The 21,217-nt window shown below is 36.1% G+C and overlaps 1 protein-coding gene across 3 annotated transcripts in view; it reads right to left on the minus strand.

The window, feature by feature from the left end:
* Positions 1-21,217, minus strand: part of CNTN1 (contactin 1) — a 284,489-nt gene that overhangs the window by 137,868 nt on the left and 125,404 nt on the right. For all 3 annotated transcript variants that reach the window (XM_072654328.1, XM_072654329.1, XM_072654330.1), the window contains 3 exons: positions 12,851-13,057; positions 4,911-5,010; positions 4,167-4,348 (listed from right to left, as the gene is read on the minus strand). In XM_072654328.1, the coding sequence (XP_072510429.1) occupies positions 4,167-4,348; positions 4,911-5,010; positions 12,851-13,057 (489 nt within the window). The remainder of the gene's footprint in view (positions 1-4,166; positions 4,349-4,910; positions 5,011-12,850; positions 13,058-21,217) is intronic.

Here is a 21,217-nt window from a genome sequence, read left to right on the forward strand (position 1 = left end):
AATTCCAGCCTATTTAAAGTTGATGTTCATTTGTTTCAGTCATGCATGACTCTTTATGACCCCATTTGAGGTTTTCTTGGTAAAGAGACCAGAGTGGTTTGCTACTTCCTTCTCTAGTTCATGTTACAGATATGGAACTGAGGTAAAGTCTTCTTCAGGGTCACACAGCTAGTAAGTGTCTGAGGTCAGATTTGAATTCGGGAAAATTAGTCTTTCTGGCTTTAGGCTCAACACTCTATTCACTGTGCCACATAGATGCCTTATTGGCATGATATTGTAAGGAGAAATATGGGATTCAATGGCTGAGAACTTTGACTCTATATGCAATTTGTTTTTTTTTCTTTTTTCTTCTTTATCTATTTATTTTTAGTTTTCAACATTCATTCCCATAAGATTTTGAGTTACGAATTTTCTCCCCATCTCTCCCCTCCCCCATCCCAAAACACTATGTGTTCTGATTAGCTCTTTACCTAATCTGCCCTCTTTTCTATCACACCCCTCCCTTCCCTTATCTTCATTTTCTCTCTTTTCTTGTAGGGCAAGATAGATATCTATACCCCATTGCCTGTATTTCTTATTTCCCACTTGCATGCAAAAACAATTCTCAACATTCTTTCTTACAACTTTGAGCTCCAACTTCTCTCCCTTTCTCCCTCTCCACCCATCCCCACTGAGAAGGCAAGCAATTCAATATAGTCTATCTATATGTAGTTTTGCTAAAGACTTCCATAATAGTCATGTTGTGAAAGACTAACTATACCTCCTTCCATCCTATCCTACTTCCTATTTATTCCATTCTCTTTAGATTTTGTCCTTCTCCTAAAGTGTTTACTTCTAATTACTCCCTCCTCCCATTTGCCCTCCACCCCACTTATCCCATTCTCCTATACTTTCCTGTAGTGTAAGATAGATTTTCATACCAAATTGAGTGTGCATGTTATTCTCTCCTTAAGCCAAATGTGATGAGAGTAACTTCACTTTTTGCCTCTAACTTCCCCCTTTTGCCCTCCATTGAGAAAGGTTTTCTTGCCTTTTTTATGAGAGATAATTTGCCTCATTCCATTTCTCCTTTTCTCTTCCCAAGATATTCATCTCACACCCCTTAATTTTATTTTTTTAGATATCATCCCTTCTTATTCAACTCACCCTGTGCTCTCTGTCCATATATATATAAAATACATGTGTGTATGTGTCTGTATGTGTGTGTGTACAATCCCTCCAACTACCTAAATACTGAGAAAAGTTTCAAGAGTTACAAATATTATCTTTCCATGTAGGAATGTACATAGTTCAACTTTAGTAAATCCCTTCTGATTTCTCTTTCCTGTTTACCTTCTCATGATTCTCTTGATTCTTGTGTTTATAAGTCAACCTTTCTATTCAGCACTGGTCTTTTCATCAAGAGTGCTTGAAAGTCCTCTATTTCATTGAATTACCATTGTTTCCTCTGAAGTATTATACTCAGTTTTGCTGGGTAGGTGATTCTTGGTTTTAGTCCTAGTTCCTTCACTTCTGAAATATCTCATTCCAAGCCCTTCAATCCCTTAATGTAGAACCTGCTAGATCTTGTGTTATCCTGATTGTATTTCCACAATACTTGAATTACTTCTTTCTAGCTGCTTGCAATATTTTCTCCTTGAACTGGGAACTCTGGAATGTGGCTACAATATTCCTGGGAGTTTTTCTTTTCAGATCTCTTTCAGGAGATGATAGGTGGGATACTTTCAATATTTATTTTACCTTCTGATTCTAGAGTATCAAGGCAATTTTCCTTGATAATTTCTTGATAGATGATGTCTAGGTTTGTTTTTTGATCATGGCCTTTAGATAGCCAATAATTTTTAAATCTCTCCTGGATATGTTTTCCAGGTCTGTTGTTTTTCCAATGAGATATTTCACATTGTTTTCTATTCTTTCATTCTTTTGGTTTTGTTTTATAATTTCTTGATGTCTCATAAAGTTATTACCTTCCATTTGGTCCATTCTAATTTTTAAGGAATTATTGTCTTCAGTGACCTTTTGGACCTCCTTTTCCATTTGGCCAATTCTGCTTTATAAGGCATCCTTCTCATTGGCTTTTTGGATCTCTTTTGCCATTTGGTATAGTGTGTTTTTTAAGGTGTTATTTTCTTCAGTTTTTTTTATCTCCTTTAACAATGTGTTGACTCATTTTTCATGATTTTCTTGCATCACTCTCATTTCTCTTCCCAATTTTCCCTCTATTTCTTTTACTTGATTTTCAAAATCCTTTTTGAACTCTTCTATGGCCTGAGACCAATTCCTATTTTTCTTGGAGGCTTTGGATGTAGGAGCTTTGCTATCTTCTTCTGACTGTGTTTTGATCTTCCTTGTGGTCTGAGTTTTTTCCCCATTGTTTGCTCACTTGATCTTTTAACTTAAGGTACAGCTCTGCTTCTAGTGTGGAGGGCATACTATCCCAAGCTTCAGGGGTTTTGTGCAGCAGTTTTCAGAGATACTTCTAGAGATCTGTAAGTTCTCAGTTCTTCCAAGGTGGTAGGATCTAAGGAGAGGTTTTTATTCCTCTCCTGGCCTATACTCTGATCTGTGAGTGACTAAAAGCACTCTTTTCTGCCCTGGAACTGTGAGGAGGGTACCCTCTCCACTACTTCCACAAGTTCTGTTACGGCAATGCTCTTCCTTACCCCAGGACTGTCACCCAGAACTGTGACTCAGATCCAAGTATGGGCAAAGCAATAGAGTCCTGTCTCAGTGCCAGCAATCTCCTTCTAACCTGTTGTTCCATCCCCTTACTATCTGTGGGCTGAGAGCTCTGGAAACAGGCACTGCTGCTGCCAATGCTACTGCCACCACCACCACTGCTACTACCACCACTGCTGACACAGATGATTCAGTCACCCCCAAGGTCTGGTATTGGTTTTCTGGGGTCAGGGCTGTGCTGGGGCTGGACTGTGCTCCTCTCTCACCCAGGTCTAACAGACCTTTCCTACTGACTTTCCAAGTTGTCTTTGGCATTTGTGGATTGAGAAACCAAAGAAACTACCATAGCTGTCAGTGATTCAGTTCCCTGAGGCCTACTCCATGTTTACTGGGGCCTGATCTGTATTGATGTGGCTAGCTTTGGTCTGTACTCATTGTTCAGCATGGTGCAACATACTTTTCCTGTCTATCTTCCAGGTAGTCTTGGCTGGAAATTTGCTTCCCTCTGTTTTTTGGGGGGTTCTACTGCTCTAGAATTTGTTTAGTCATTTTTCAGGTATTTGGAGTGTTTGGAGGGGAGAGTTCTGATGAGTCCTTGCTTTTACTACTCCATCTTGGCTGCACCCCCTTTGTTTTTGTTTTTTAAGGATGGATGAGGTATGGGTATGTTTGAAGGGAACAGGTAAGGGAACAGTAGAAAGACACTGAAGAAAAAAAGAGAGAGGAGGGAATCGTTCCCCCTCTTGAGGACAATTTATTAGAAAAGTTGGGAGAGGATGAGATCATCACACTTGTAGAGGAACTGGTCCTCAAAAGGATAAGGTCTACCTTTCCATTCAATATAGAGATGAAGGACAAGAGAGTAGGAGATTTCTTATGTGAGATGAGAAGAAGGGAAGGAAGAGAAATACTCAGTGAATGACAAGTAACAGAAAGGAGAGGAAGTACAGATGAGTGAAGATAGTTTTGTCAAGGAGTTGATCATCACTAAAGTTGTCTGGTGATCAAAACTGATTAAATTCTATAATTCATCTTGGAGATCTATTATGACATCTAACATCCATCTGCATAAGATTACATCTACCATACTTGTACAACCAGTCATTCATTTCATGCGAATGTTTCACAAGATCAGTTTGAGAATTTAAATAATTGAAAAATACTATCAACCTGATGTATCTAGTAGCTGCTCATCTTATAGAGAAAGTCCATCTGACTTAATGGATACATTTAGGAAGATCTATGTTCAAATCTGGTCACTTAAAGAATGCCTAGCTATATGACTATGCACAAAATATAACCTCTTGGAGTTCCAAAGTAATTCTTCAAGAATGTAAATTATATAGAGGAGTTACTAAGAAAGTCTAAGTTCTCTATATTGATCAAACTACAGATTTAAACAAAATAAAACTTCAGTATAGAAAGTATCTCTCAATGTAAGAAACTTACATAGTTTGTATGTATTTCAAATTGAGATTTCTACCTACCTTGAACATAAATTCTTGCCTGATGTCTATCTTTTCCTCTGATGTTCTCAGCTTCACATTCATAAGTTCCTTCATCTTCAAGTTGAATGTTGAAAATCTTAAGAACTGCCCCAGACATACTAATCTCAGCTGTGCTTGGCATTGGTTCCAGAACTTTTCTCCACCGGATCTCAGGAACAGGGCTTTATAAAGGATAGAAAAATACTAAAAGGTCCACAAAATGTGTGAGATAGTTGTAGAAATTTAATAGTTAAACCAAATCAAAAATATTTGTTCTTCCTTTTGTGCCTAGACCAATGATATCTCTATATCACTGGAAATTGGTAGAACAGGAAACATTTTTAAAAAAAATTTTGATTCCTTTAGTGAAGCAAAATAAAACGATAGAATGGCCAATGAAAATATTAAATATATATGTTTACAGGTCAGATAAGAAGAGCTTCTTCAGTGACAATAAAATATTACTGCAGTCCAGAAACCCAAATGATCTATCACAACTTAATAATAAATATAAAATATATATAAATATGATATATATATATACAAATATATAAATAAATATAAAAGTAAGGTGATAAGATAAAATGCTAAAGCCTAGACTGTCAAGTTTATTATATTATAATTTTCATCATGATGAGAAATGATGGATCTGAATTCTCTAAATGGTTTTAATTGCTTTCCCCCTTCTCCCTCTTAAAGCAAAAATAGTTACTGTATATACTAATTTAAAATAATTCTACTTACTTTCCAAGGGCAAAACACTCTAATGTTACATTATGGCCCACCAGTGCATATGTGTCCTTGAACTGGACTTTGATATCAGCAGGATACAGCTTTGTTGTGCCTAAGATTAAGAAAAGTATACAAAAGAAAACCTATGAATCATTTGACCTATTGATCATTTACCCTTTAACTTCTTGACTTTAAAAGACTAGAAATGCTATGAAATGTGTGTTAACTGTATATATTGCTATGGTTCTGTATACTAAGGCTCTTGAACAATATGCAATTTTTTTAAAGCCTCAAATAATGACCTGTATTTGATTAAATTTTTAAAAATCATTTTATTGGCTAATTCATATTGTCTGATCAAATTGAGTGAATAGATGCCAAAAGGCACAGAAAGAGAGAGAAGCGCAATAGGATCACAAATTTGGAACTAGAAACTATCTTATAGGTCATCTAGTCTACCTCTCATATTTATTTCTTTATTTTATCCTTTGATTTTATTCTCTACTATACCTAAAACAAATGACAATATGCTTAGGTACACATCCTAAACCAACCTGGCAGATACCAGCCCATACAAACCACAAAGACCTTAAACATGTTAAAAATAAATAAATCAAGTTCAGTTCTATAATGTCTAGTCTCTCTGTATGGTGAGATGAAAAACATGGAATTAATAAAATAATAAAAAATAAATTATTCAGTTCTAGACAAAATAGCGATATTTTCACCTGAGGATTTCTCTCCCAAAAAAGCAAACTGCAACAAAGTCAAGTTTTAGAAAATCCAAAGCTCAATAACTTCAGGACTCTGAGCCACTCCTGAGATTATCTTGTGCTGTAGATGCCTCTCAGGACTTGCGTACATGGTTACTGAAGGAGAGCTGTGTGTGAACTGGTTTCAGGCTGGGGAGTTGATAAGTTTCCCAAAAAGCCATATTCAGCCTCTAATTCAGACAGAGCCCTGCTTTAGAAATAAGTAAGGGAAATCCAGGGACAGAAAGTTCATAAATATCTATGGAAGCCACTATCTGAGATAACTAGATGAAGGTAGTAGAAGAGGCCCAGGTTTTGAGGGGAGGGCTCTGTCTACTAGAAGTTACCACAAATCCTGATAGGCCCTTGGGCATGGACTTCTGGTGACCTTTTGAGAAGAGCAAAAAGACTGAACTCAGTAGAGAAAAGAAACAAATGACTAAGTTGTTCATGAACCAAAGAAGAAAAAATTACTCAGGGTGAGGTTCCTCTGAAACCTATCAGTTTAAAAACTTTAGTTTTTAGGACATTGATAACTGGTATCCCCAACTGATAGCTCCCCCCTCCCCCAATTCTTCACTCAGTTAACAATAGCAGTCACTTTGGCCATCTGCCAGTCTTAGTTCACATGAGCATAGTTAAGCACAGACTTCCTTAGCTTCACGGTAGGTGGTATACTAGGGTAGGGCAATCAAGATAATATGCAGCCATTGTATATAAGAAAGTCTTACTGTTTTCCCTCAGTTCCTTCCAATTCAAGGGACAATATAAAGCAGCCATTATACTCCCCCATAGCTGCTGTACCTTCATCATCTTGAAGACAATGGAGGTCCCACAGTGTCATATCAGGCAGCAAAATCCCCCAAGGGACTTCCTTTGTCCCTTGCTGGTTGGAAGGAGAAAAGGTCAGTGGTCATTACATTGGCAATGCCCAACTCTTTCATTTTAAAGATGAGTAACTGAGATGGAGAGAGGTTAAGTGATTTTATGAGGCCATGCAGGTCATAAGTGGACAGGCTAATAGTCTTTTAACTGCAAAATGATCTATTTGGTGGTGAAAAAGAGATACTGCTAAATCTAACTGTAGAAATGTCTGCTCTCAAGACATAAATTTATTCCCTTATATTAATAGATTCCTTATAACCTCCTAAGTGGTGTCCTTTGTCAGCTGAAGTTTCCTAGTATAGTCAGATTTAGTTTTTAAAGTTAATGTTGAGAAAGTATTTAATTTAGGAGTACTTATACACGATGTCAACCACAATCATCCTGAAGTATAAATTGGTGAACTCATTTTGTAGAATACATTCCTACAATAAACTTCTATGACAAACTTTAAAATGGAAAAATATGTACAATGTTGGTGTTTTAGATCTCTCAAAATTTTTTGATTTAGTACAAATGACAAATAATTAAATTAATAACATTGATTGAAAGAAATAATAAAGCTGAAATTCCATAAATAAATAAGCATATTCTTCACACTTAGAATGTTAGGTGCGGAAGAGACCTTAGAAAATATTTAATCCAACATATTTATATGATAGGCTGAGCCTCAGAGTAAGCAGTCTAGCGCAGGCCTCATCAGCATAAACTGATTCCCAGCAAGGCAGAAGCGGCCTTGGTAGCCAATGATTCAGTTGCAGAACTCTCAGCCCATAGAAGGGTGGAACAGTTCTGCAGAAGGAGATTACAGGGATCTTTTTGAAAGCACTGGTGTAGGACTCTGTTGCTTTGCCCATATTTGGATCCAGACTGTAGTCCTGAGTAGCAATTCCAGGGTGAGGAAAACCCACTAAAATAACAAAGTTTGTGGCAACAGGGGAGCAGGGACCCTCCTCACAGTGCCAGAGGAAAAGAGTACTTGTGTTGCTCACATAACCACAGCACAGGCCACAGTAGTAATAAACACCTCTCCTTAGATCATACCACCTTGGAAGAACTGGAAAATTACAGATTCCTGGAAATATCTCTGAAAACAGCTGCACAAATCCCCTGAAACTTGGGACAATGCACCCTGCACCCTGGAAGCAGAGTCCTACTTTAACAAAGAGCTCAAAGTCAAGTAATAGACCGGGAAAATGAGCAAATAAGGCAAAAAACTCTATTGAAAGTTACTATGATGACAAGAAATATCAAAAAACACACTCAGAAGATAGCAAAGTCAAAGCTCCTACATTTAAAGTCTCCAAGGAAAAATAGGAATTGGTCTCAGGTCATGGAAGAGCTCAAAAAGGATTTTGAAAATCTAGTAAGAGAGGCAGTAGAAAAATTGGGAAGAGAGACGAGAGTGATGCAAGAAAATCATGAAAAAAGTCAACGGTTTTCTAAAGGAGACACAAAGAAATACTGAAGAAAATAACACCTTAAAAACAGACTATATAAAATGGCAAAAGAAGTCCAAAGAGTCAATGAGGAAAAGAATGTTTTAAAAAGCAAGATTGCTCAAATAGAAAGGGTGGTCCAAAAGCCCACTGAAGAAAATAGTTTCCTAAAAATTAGAATGGAGCAAATGGAAACTAATGACTCTCTGAGAAATCAAGAAATAACAAAACAAAATCAAAAGAATGAAAAAATAGTAGACAATGTGAAATATCTCGCTGGAAAAATAAATGATCTGGACAACAGATCCAGGAAAGACCATTTAAAATTATTGGACTACCTGAAGGCCATGATCAAAAAAAGAGCCTAGACATCCTCTTTCAAGAAACTATCCAAGAAAGCTAGCCTGATCTAGAACCAGAAGGTAAAATAGAAATTAATCCACTGATCATTCCTGAAAGACACTGCAAAATGAAAACTCCCAGGAGTTATTTTAGCCAAATTCCAGAGTTCCTAGGTCAAAGAGAAAATATTGCAAGCAGCCAGAAAGAAGCAACTCAAGTATGCTGGAAGCAGTCAGCATAACACAATATTTTGCAGCTTCTACAAAAGGGCTTAGAATATGATATTCCAGAGGGTAAATGAGCTAGAATTACAACCAAGAAACCCCTACACAGAAAAACTGAATATGTTTCAGGGGAAAAATAGATATTCAATGAGATAGAAAAATTTCAAGCATTCTTCGATGAAAAGAGTAGACCTGAATAGAAATTTTGACTTTCCAATACAAGACTCAAGAGAAGCATAAAAAGATAAACAGGAAAGGGTAATTATAATGGATAAGTCACATATAAGGTTAAGGTTAAACTGTTTACATTCCTGCATGGGAAGATGATACTTATAATTCATAAGAACTTTCTCATTATTAGGGCATGTAGAAGGAGTATATATAGACAGAGAGCACAGGTGAAAGGGATGATATAAAAAAATAAAACTAAGAGGTGAGAAAAGAATGCACTGGGAGAATGGGAAAGGGAGAAGTAGAAAGGGGTAAATTATCTCACATAAAAGAAGTAAGAAAAAGCTTTATAGTAAAGGAGATGAGGGAAATGAAGGGGAGTGAGTGGTCCTTACTCTCATTGGAATTGTCTCAAGGAGGTAATAACATAAACACTCATTTGATTATAGAAATCTAACTTCTCCTACAGGAAAGCAGGAGGGAAAGGGGATAAGAAAAGAGGGGTTTGATAGAAGGAAAGGTGGGTTAGGGGAGAGGGTAGTCAGAAGCAAAACACTTTTGAGGAGGGACAGGGTAAAAGGAAAGAGAATAGAATAAACATGGGGGAATGGGGTGGAGGAAAATACAGTTAGCAGTAATAACTGAAAAAAAAATTTGAAGCAAATTTCTCTAATGAAGGTCTTGTTTCTCAAAAACAGAGAGAACTGAGTCATATTTGTAAAAATAAGAGCCATTCCCCAAATGATAAATGATCAAAAGATATGATCAGTTTTCAGATGGAGCATTTAAAGCTATCTATAGTCATATGAAAAAAATACTCTCACTATTAATTGGAGGAGTGCAAATTAAAACAAATCTAATTCATATCTATTAGATTAGTGAATAAGACAGAAAGGGTAAAGTTGGAGGGGATGTGGGAAAAATGATACTTTACAGTGTTGGTATTCTGAACTGATTAAACCATTCTATAGAGCAATATGGAACTATGCCCAAAGGACCATAAAATTATGCATATCTTTTCACCTAGCATTACCACTATTAGGTCGGTATCTCAAAAGAAATAAAAAAAGAACTTTTATGTGCAAAAATATTGATACCAGCTCTATTCTGGGGGGAGGAAGTAAAGAATTAGAAGGTGAGAGGATGCCCATCAATTGGGGAATGGTTGAACAAGTTGTGGTACATGATTATGGTGGAATATTATTGTACCATAAGAAATTAGGAGGCCTAGCCAAGACACAGAGTAGAAAGACACACCTGTTCTAGCTCTCCTCCCATAGCCCATAAAATACCTGTAAAAATGACTCTAAACAAATTCCAGAGTACTAGAAGACACAAAACAACAGAGTGAAAGAGATTTTCAGCCCAAGACAGCCTGGAAGGTGGATAGGAATTGCACCAGGCTCAGAGCAGAGTGCAGCCCTTGGAGTGCAGCCCAGCCTTGGACATGCTGAAGAAAATAACACCTTTAAAAATAGGTTAACTCAATTGGAAAAAGAGGTCCAAAAAACCAACGAGGAGAAGAAGCAGAATTAGCCAAATGGAAAAAAGAGGTTCAAAAGATCACAGAAGAAAAGAGTTCTTGAAAAATTAGAATGCAGCAGGTGGAAGCTAATGACTTTATGAGAAACCAAGAAATTACAAAACAAAACCAAAAGAATGAAAAAATAGAAGACAACGTGAAATATCTCATTGAAAAAATAACTAACCTAGCAAATAGATCCAGGAGAGACAATTTAAAAATTATGGGACTACCTGAAAGCCATGATCAAAAAAGATCCTAGACTTCACCTTTCATTAAATTATCAAAGAAAACTGCCCTGATATTCTAGAACCACAGGGTAAAATAAATATTGAAAGAATACACTGATTACCTCCTGAAAGAGATCTGAAAAGAAAAACTCCTAGGAATATTGTAGCCACATTCCAGAGTTCCCAGTTCAAGGAGAAAATATTGCAAGCAGCTAGAAACAATTTGAGTATTGTGGAAATACAATCAGGATAACACAAGTTCTAGCAGCTTCTACATTAAGGGATTGAAAGGCTTGAAATATGATTTTCCAGAAGTCAAAGGAACTAAGATTAAAACCAAGAATCGCCTACCCAGCAAAACTGAGTATAATACTTCAGGGGAAAAAGTGGTCTTTCAATGAAATAGAGGACTTTCAAGCATTCTTGATGAAAAGACCAGAGCTGAAAAGCAAATTTGACTTTCAAACAGAAGAATCAAGAAAAGCATGAAAAGGTAAACAGAAAAAAAATTATAAGGGATTTACTAAAGTTGAACTGTTTACTTTCCTTCATGGAAAGATTGTATTTGTAACTCTTGAAATTTTTCTCAGTATTTGGTTAGTTGGAAGGATTATACACATATACATATAGACAGAGGACACAAGGTGAGTTGAATAGGAAGGGATAATATAAAAAAAATAAAATTAAGGGGTGAGAGAGGATTATATTGGGAGGAGAAAGAGAGAAATAAAATGGCACAAATTATCTCTCATAAAAGAGACAAGAAAAAGCTTTTTCAACACAGGGGGAAAGTGGGGAGATGAGTGGGAAAAAGTGAAGCTTACTCTCATCACATTTGGCTTAAGGAGGAAATAACATGCACACTCAATTTGGTATGAAAATTCATCTGACACTACAGGAAAGTAGGGGAGAAGGGGAGAAGTGGGATGGGGGATGATAGAAAGGAGAGCAAATGGGAGGAGGAAGTAACTAGAAGTAAACACTTTTGGGGAGGTACAAGGTCAAAAGAAAGAATAGATTATATGGGGGGCAGGATAGGATGGAGGGAAATATAGTTAGTCTTACATAACATGACTATTATGGAAGTCTTTTGCAAAACTGCACATGTGTAGCCTATATGGAATTACTTGCCTTCTCAGTGGGGATGAGTGGGGAGGGAGGAAGAGATAGAAGTTGGAACTCAAAGTTTTAGGAACGAACATTGAGAACTATTTTTGCATGCAACTGGGAAATAAGAAATACAGGTAATGGGGTATAGAAATCTATCTTGCCCTACAGGAAAAGAGAGAAGATGAGGATAAGGGAAGGGAGGGGTGTGATAGAAGGGAGGGTCAATTGGGGAAGGGGTAATCAGAATGCACAGCGTTTTGGGATGGGGGAGGGGAGAGATGGGGGAAAATTTGTAACTCAAAATTTTGTGGAAATGAATGCTGAAAACTAAAAATAAATAAATAACTGTTAAAACAACGGTTCACAAAGAAAAAAAGAAATGAGGAGCGGGACAGTCTCAGAAATACATGGAAAGACTTGCACAGGCAAAGTGAAATGTATGTACAAAATAATAGCAATATTGCAAGATGATGAGCTATGAACAACTTAGCTATTCTCAGCAATAAAATGATCTAAGACAACTCTGAAGGACTTGTGATGAAAAATGTCATCCATCCCCAGAGAAAGGCCTAAGGGTGTCTGAATATAGATTAAAGCTTACTCTTTTTACTCCATTTTTCTTGATTTTTTTCTTGTCTATATTTTCTTTCACAATATGATTATTATGGATATGTTTGGCATGACTACACATGTATAACCTATATTGAATTGCTTGTCTTCTCAAAGAGATGGGGTGGGGAGGGATGAAGGGAGAAAACTTGGGAACTCAAAAGTTTTAAAAAGTAATATTAAAAATTGTTTTTACATGTAAGTGGGGAAAAATAAAATAATAAAATTTAAAAAAACATCAGAGGACATTTACAAGTATAAAATGTGATTTAAGTGCTCTGATGAAAGCATATTTTAAACTAATATATTGTTAATACAATGATATTTGCATAAATTGATTAATTCTCTAGGTTTCAAGTTTCCTTCTGTTTCATTATGGTCATTTACTGTTACTGGCAAGTTCCTCCAGCCTCAGTATCCTCAATTGTAGTTTTGCTCTTTATGGAACAATGTAAAAGAAAACATTTTAACCATATTTTTATCAGATTAAAAAAAATTTAGAGTAACATAGACATAATCATTTATATTAATATTTAAAAATGAAAAACAAATATATAACAATATATATGAACATAACCCAAGAAAGCTACAACAGTTTAGGACACTTGTTTTATGTATATACTATATGCATGTGCATTTAGATTTTTTTAATTAACAAAACAAATACTTACGATCAGAAAGAGGGATGAGTGGTATAAATTTGCTGAATACACTCTTTGTAATTGAAGGACTTGATACAAAGCATGAATAATTGCCTCTATCAGATGCCTCCACATTCGCAATATATAGATTTCCATTGGTCTGAGACACATATCGTCGTTTGTCCATTGTGATGAATATAGGAAACTCATTTAGAAGCCAACGATAGCTAAGGTCATCTGGAATATAACAGTTTTCATTATTTAACATTAGGAAAACAATAGTAACATTTACTAGTAACACAATAGGTTTCTAGTATAAACTGTTGAAATATAATAAGTACTTCAATAGCGTCGTAGCTTTGGACCATCAAAATGATGCATTATCATATAAATTGACCTCTTTTAAAAATATATTTGTTATATAGAATGGAAATATACTTGGCATAATTATTCCTATAATATATGTAATAATTTATATAATATATACTATATCTATAAAAATGAGGAAAGGCAATTAATACTACTGATGTTTTTATGGTATTCATACTTTGGTGATATCTAATTCTATTAGAATGAGTACTCCCTCCACTAGTGCAGGTCAAAACTTCCTTAACATTGTCTCATTTTCTCTAATTCTTGCTCATCTTTACATAAATCCTGCACAGAGAATCTCTAGTGCACTAGGGCATCTCATTCTCTTATTTTAACTTCTCAGAGATACACATTGCAAGGACTGTACACTTGTCTGTAATTCTTGATATGTAATGGTAATAATAATATAAATTCATACTTATCTAACACTTTGAGGTTTAATTAACATTTTCTTCACAACAATCCTATTAGGCATTTACTGCAACTGTTCCTTGTTGTTTGTTTGGGGTATAGGGGTTGTTCTGGAGCTATGATTTTCCTGATGTAGGAAACCTTATTTATAATTTAAAATCTTATAAAGTTTTCTGAAGCACTAAAAGAATAAGTGATTTGCCTGCAGTCTCACTCTTAGTGCATGCCCAAGGAACTCAAACAAAAGATCTTCTTGAACCCAAGGCTGGCCCTTTACCCAATAGTTTAAGATACTTCTACTGGTGTTATGATTTCCATTTCACAAATTAAGAAACTGAGCAAAAAGAGGTTAAGAAATATGCCCAGGGTAGTAATAAGTATCCAAGTCAAGATTTTAACTCAAACTTGCTGACTCCAAATTCAGCACCTTTCCCTTACATCCTGATTCCCTTACTCTACTCCATGTATGTGGCCATTTATACCACAAGTCATGAAGTGTGCTGTACTCTATTTTTATCCATCATGCATCTTTTAAGTTATTTGCAATGATATTTCTCTGGAGATTGTGGTTTTCAATTTTTCATTGCCATACAACTTTACTGGAGCCTTAGAGATGGGGTTTTAGAAGAATAAAAACCATGGGATCACTAAAACTAGAAGCTTTTCAAATATGACCCAGCCCAGTCTCCTCCCAGTACTGTCCAATGTAAAGCTATTAGCGGAATAACTTGATTGACTGCCTATCCAAGTATATATAATAGGGCAATATGCAATTTTATTCACTCAATTTTTCTACTCTGGAGAGTAAGAACACTATCTTTCCATTACTATGGATTTTACTGAGGAGACTTCGTAATGTTTAAACATTTGATTCACTTAACACAATGTAATCTGTGACTAGGAGCAATTTGAGAACCTGGACATCCACGGATAATCTTTTTAGTTGGACACTGGTGAAGGCTAGATGTGAACATAGGACTCCCCATTTTACATCTTGCTTTTTGTTAATATTTGGTGAATTGTTAAAGGTATTTCCTCAGTTGAATCTGTTTAAGTTTTACAACTATAATGTACATATGGAAGATATTTGGACTAAATAAAACCTATAAATTTATATTTTATTTTGCATCAGATTCTTTTTTTAAAAAATCAGCTGATAAAAAATGCAAAATAGCTGACATTCATATAGAGCTTTGTGATTTTTGCCAAACATTTTTGGTACGTCACCTTGTTACATCTCACAAGATCTTATGTTCTTTTTATCTCTCAGTCACTTATATGACTTTAAAGATCTAGACTGAAGAAGGAAATCCTTCATATTTGTTCTTTTTTTCATACCTGAGTGAAGGACAGCCTTGAGAAATGTAAAACTTGTTGTCATAAAGATTTTATAGAGATTAATGAAAGCAATCCCATGGGTCAATAGTTGTTGGTATTCTCTCATTTGCCTTTTCTGGTAAATGCATTCTTTTAGAATCTTTCCCTTTTTGAGATATCATGAAAATCAATCCCCCAAGGGCACTTCTGGCCAAAACAACTGGTTGCCTGAACAAGTGGAAGGCTTGCAAGATCCCACATCCTTACTCCAACTACAAGTTCACCCCAAACCAAATAATGATCAAGAATCTCTGAACCTCAAATATCTAAGGAGGTCTACTATGGGAAGTGCAAAAATCCAGGGGCTGCAGGATAAAATAGGGCAACAGGTAAAAATAAGCAGGGCTAACCACTTCATTCAAAAGTACAGTTGGGGAAGAGCCTGGCTTTGCTGTAAAGCCCCAGTTCATGAATTAAAGCTGAAAGAATGAGTACATCAAAGAAAACATCATACAGTATAAAAATATTATTGCAAATCCAAACTCCATAATGACCTGAAGCAGAGACTTATTTAGTACAGAGTCAACATTACAGGCAACAAGCCAGCCAAATTTTCCCAACATTCTCCTTCAAACAATTTTCCTTAAAAAGTCTCAAATCTGATTTTGGAGTAGCAAAGTCAACAAAAGGTTGGGGTGAGACATTTTTTCCAGCCTAAGACAACTTAGGAAGTGAGTAGGATAGGTCTGTGATATGAGAATGGGGGTTGACCTGGACTGCACACAATGACAACACCAGTGGCAGGTCTTAGGGGTGGCTGTGACAGTTTCAAGACCTATCAGTTCAGAGACATTAAGGACGGAAACTGGTCTGAAAGATATTACAAGGGACTCTTTGCTGGTATTGGATATGACTGACATTGATTGGGAACTCTATAACTGCCCATAAGCAATTCTAGGCCACAACTCCAGGGCAGAGAGGAATGCTGGTCATCGGTCACAAGACAGCAGAAGCCCTGGTCACAGTTCTAAGGCAGAGAAGAGGTAAATCACTGGCAACTACAGAGAAACAGGAACCCTTTCTGAGTAAATACTAGAGCATGGACCAAAAGATCAGTGACCACACCTTTCCCTGAATCACACCAAATTGGAAGCAGACAAAACTTGCAGACCTCCAGAACTAGTTCTGAAAATAGCAGAGTGAAAAAGCCTGAATCTTGGCACAGCACCTCCCTACACCTCGGTGAGCAGGACCCAATTTTAACATCAAGTTCAAAGTCAAGAAATTGTCTAGAAAAATTAGCAAACAGGAACAAAAAGAACCTGGTTATGAAGTGCTACTATGGTGACAGGGTAGATCAAAAGACAAACTCAGAAGAAAACAATACCTCAAAGAAAAATGCTAATTGGACACAAGCCCAACAAAAATTCTTGGAAAAGTTAAAGAAAGATATAAAAGGTGTAAAGGAAAATGTGGGAAAAGAAATTAGGGTAATACAAGAAAATTAGGAAGAAAATTAATAGCTTTGTAAAAGAGGCACAAAAATTCACTGAAGAAAGGAACTCTTAAAAAGAATACCAGGCCAAACAAAAAAAGAACTACAAAATCTCATTGAAAAAAATAATTCCTTAAAATTAGAATTGGAAAGCTAATGACTCCATGAGATATCAGGAAACAATAAAACAAAGTCAAAAGCATACAAAAGAAGAAAATGCTAAATATCTCATCAGAAAAACAACTGACAGGGAAAGTAGATAAAGGAGAAATTGTCTAAATAGTCTAAAAATTAGTCTAGACATCATATTTCAAGAAATTATTAAGGAAAACTGTCCTGTTATTCTAGAACCAGAGGTTAAAGTAGAAAAATTAAAGAATCCACTGATCACCTCTGGAAAGAGATTTCCAAAACGAAAACTCCCAGGAATATCATAGCCAAATTTCAGAGCTCCCAGGTCAAGGAGAAAATGTTGCAACAATTCAAGTGTCATGAAGCCACAGTCAGGATCACATAAAATTTAACAGCTTCCACATTAAATGAATCAGAGGGCTTGGAACATGATGTACTGGAAGACAAAGGAGCTAGAATTATAAAAAAAAAGAATAACTTATTCAGCAAAACTGAATATAATCCTTTAGGTAAACAAATGGATATTTAATGCAATAGTGGATTTTCAAACATTCCTGATGAAAGGACCAGAGCTGAATAAAAAAATTTGACATTCAAACACAAGACTCAAGAGAAGCATAAAAAGGGAAACATGAAAGAGAAATCATAAGAGACTCAATAAAGTCAAATTGTTTGCCTTCTTATATGGGAAAATAATACATGTAAATCCTAAGAACTATATTATTAGGGCAATTAAAAGCAGTCTACATAGACAGAGGGCATGGCATGAATTGATTATATTGGGATGTTCCTAAAAAAAAAAAGAAGAGTGGAGAAAGAGGGATGCCTTGCTTAAAGAGGGGAAGGGGGAAATTATCTCACATATAAGAGACATGCAGGGAAGAACTTTTACTGTGAAGGAGAAAATAGAAGATGGTGGTAGGCAATGTTTGAATCTCATTCTCTTCTAAATTGTTCTGTGTGTGTGTGTGTGTGTGTGTGTGTGTGTGTGTGTGAAGCTTAGGACAGCACTTCTCTATCCCCAGGTGAGCAGAACCCAACTTTAAAATAAAGATTAAAGTCATGATATTGGCTGGAAAAATGAGAAAGCAACCAAAAAGAACCAAAAAAGAACCTGGATATATAAAGCTACTATGGTGACAGGAAAGACCAAAAGACGTGTGTGTGAACGCACGTGTGTGTGTGTGTGTGTGTGTGTGTGTGTGTGTGTGTTGTTCATCCTTCATTCTCAAAGAGGACCAATGACATCAGGAGGGTGATGTCTTGATTTGCAAGTTAATTGGATTCAAGTGAGGCAGAGCTGTGTAAAGTCATTAGCCCCACTCTGTTTTTCAGAGTAATCAGAGCCCAGTGGCAAGACACAGGTCAGGAAGACAGGCAATGGCCTGGCATGTAGATCTTGACCTTTTGAGCTAAAATGTTTCCCAGGTCTCAGTTTGTCTGAGGCAAAACCCATTCAGAAGTTAAAAGCTAGCGAAGAATTGAGGCAAAAGATGGCCTACTTTGCCTTCAAATCAATCAGAAAGGGGAAGCCCCTCAAGGTTTCTGGCCAGAATAGAAACAACTGCAATTTATACTTACTCTGAGCCATCAAAACCCAAACAAGGAGCAAGTGGGGCTTGGGCTGGGGCCTATTGTTGGCTAATCAGTGAAAGCTAGAGAGACTTGGGTTTAAAAGCAGAGACAAGTGGCTCCACTTGAACCCCAATGGGTTTTTTCAAAACCTGGTTTTCCAGAGATATATTTTAAGAAATCATAAATGAAACCACATGGAACACTAAAGTTAATTGTTCCAGTTTAAAAAACAAAAACAAACAAAATGATGATAGAATAAATAAGTAGAGAAGAAAAAAATCTGGACCCCCAAACCTCAAGATACCTTGCAAAATATAAAGCAATCAAAATTTATATTCCTTTGGACAGACCATCCACATGTAAGGGTATGACTCCCCATGTAGACAGAGAAAAAGGAGGAGAAAGAGGAGGAGCAGGAGGAAGAGGAAATAGTAGCATTGCCCAACTGGAACCAGCCTTCTGGGTCCCCTGGGGGAAACCTACTACTTCTCACAGATTTTTGTCTATCCTTTGTTCTTGAAGAAGACCAATGAGGAGGGTGATATCTAGACTTGCAAGTGAATTGGATTTAAGTGAGGCAGAGCAGTGTGAAGTATGTGTATACACACATACACATATATGCACACATACACACATATGTATGTATATGTATATATGTATACATACACACGGTCACAAACACATACATGTGAGAAATAATTAATTTGAACCCATACTCTATTCCAATCAGTATTACTCAACTTAATTTGATTCCATAGGGGTAGTGATTATAAGTTCTGTATATTAGGCCCCACAGCTATGAGCTGCAGATTGTAAGTTCACTTGCTTAATCATAGAGAGTTAACAAGAGGCCCCCCATCCTTGTTTTTCCTTGTCATGGTGATCAGGCCACGGTGGACATGATTCAACTCTATGGAAATTACTACAATTTATTTTTATACATCCAGGCTATTCTCTCTTGTCCAAAACAAGCAGGTGGACCATCTTATGACAACTTAGTGGAGCAACCCCATGCTTTGCCCATCCTGTGACCCTGCTGATACATTGTTTTGCTTATTTTAGCCTATGCATCATATGTCAATATATGAAATGATTCTCTATTTCACATAGCCATTCTTGAATGTCTAGATATCTAACCCTATAAAAACAGGATCCTGGAAGGAGAAGGCATCTCAGATCAAGAGGAAGATCTAAGGTCCATTTCACTGGAGGGGGACCATGGACCCTTTAATAAAGTGCCATTGGCTCAGAGATTTCCCTCAGTCTCTTTTATTTTAGAATGGGCAATTTTAATTCCTCCACCTCCCCATCCCCAATACGTGTGTGTGTGTATGTGTGTGTGTGTGTGTGTGTGTGTGTTCTCTCACTTGAGTATGGAAATTTATCTTACCTAACAGGGAAACAGGAAAGGAAGTGGATAGGAGAAAGGAGAGGATGATGAAAGGGAAGGCAGATAAAGGGAAACAGTGGTCAGAAACAAAACTGATTTCTGAATAAGGGAAGAGGAACAGGAGAGAAAGAGAAGAATAAATAGAAGAAAACAGGATAGAGGGAAATACAGAATTAGCAATAGTTGTAAATATGAATGTGATGATCTCACCCATAAAACAGAAGCAGATAGCAGAATTAGAAACCAGGATCCAACAATATGTTTGTTGATGTTGTGTAATATATTAGAGATATACTTGAAACAGAAAGATATGCTCACAGAGTTAAAATAAAGGTCTGGAATAGAATCTATTATGCTTCAGCTGAAGTCTTTAAAAAAGCAGGGCTAGCAACCATGATCCATCAAAGAAAAAGCACAAATAGATCTAATTAAAAGAGATAATCGAGGAAACTATGTTTTTTAAAGTTTTTATTTGTTTTGAACTAAAATTCAAAAAGACAAAAAAAAAGAGAATGTTTCCATGTACACAGCACAACATAAAAAGAGTTTTCAATATAAAAACATGAATTTCCATTTCATACTATTTTTTAGAAAAAAAAACCTACGTAAATTACTACACATTGTTTTCAAAGCTACCCTGCTTTTCTCCTCGTCCTTCTAAGTTTTCTTTTGTGCTCTGCTGTGCATTTTTAATTTTTTTCCTTCCTCCCTTTCCACCCCACTCTAGAGAAAGCTACCATTAGACACAAATATGTGTGTGCATCTATGTCTGTGTAAAATCATACTATATATACTTCTATTTATCCGTTCTTTCTCTGGATTTCAATAGCAACTTCCTTCATAGGTCCTTTGTGGTTAATTTCAAGTATTTATAATACTCAAAATGAGTCATTCAAAGTTGTTCTTAGAATATTATAGCTGTTACTGTATACAGTGTTCTCTTGTTTCTGTTCATTTCACTCATTATTTCACGCAAGTCTTTCCATGTTTTTTTCTAAAATCAACCAGTTCATCATTTCTTATAGTACAGTAGTATTCCATTTGAATTTTATATTTCAACTCATTTAGCCATTCCCCAATTGACAGGCATCCCCTCAGTTTCTAGTTCTTTGTTCACCACAGAGAACTGTTATAAGTATTTTAGAACATGCAAATTCTTTCCCTTTTTCCCTAATCACCTTGGGAAACAGACTTAATAGTGGTATTTCTGGGTCACAGTCTTATAACTCTTCAGGCATAATTCCAAATTGTTCTCCACCAACAGTGAATGTGTCCAGTTTTTCAATATTCCCTCCAATATTTCTCACTTTCCCTTTCTATCATTTTAGCCCATCTAATAGGTACAAGATGAAATCTCAAAGCTGTTTTAATTGCATTTTTCTAATCAATAGTGAGTTTGAGCACCTCTTCATATGACTATATATGTATATATAGTTTTGATTTCTTCATCAAAAAACTGCCTGTTCATATCCTTTGATCATTTATCAATTGGGGAATGACTTGTATTCTTATAACTTTAACAAAGTTCTTTATATATTTGATATATGAGACTTTTATCTGAGAAACTGTCCATAAAAATTTTCTCCCAATTTTCTATTTTCCTTATAATCTTGGCTTTGTTGGTTTTATTTGTACAAAACCTTTGTAATGTAATCAAAACTATCCATTTTACACCTCACAGTGTCCTCTCTTATTCATAGATTGT

This window comes from Notamacropus eugenii, chromosome 3 (genome assembly GCF_028372415.1).
Source record: "Notamacropus eugenii isolate mMacEug1 chromosome 3, mMacEug1.pri_v2, whole genome shotgun sequence".
Lineage (NCBI taxonomy): Eukaryota > Metazoa > Chordata > Mammalia > Diprotodontia > Macropodidae > Notamacropus > Notamacropus eugenii.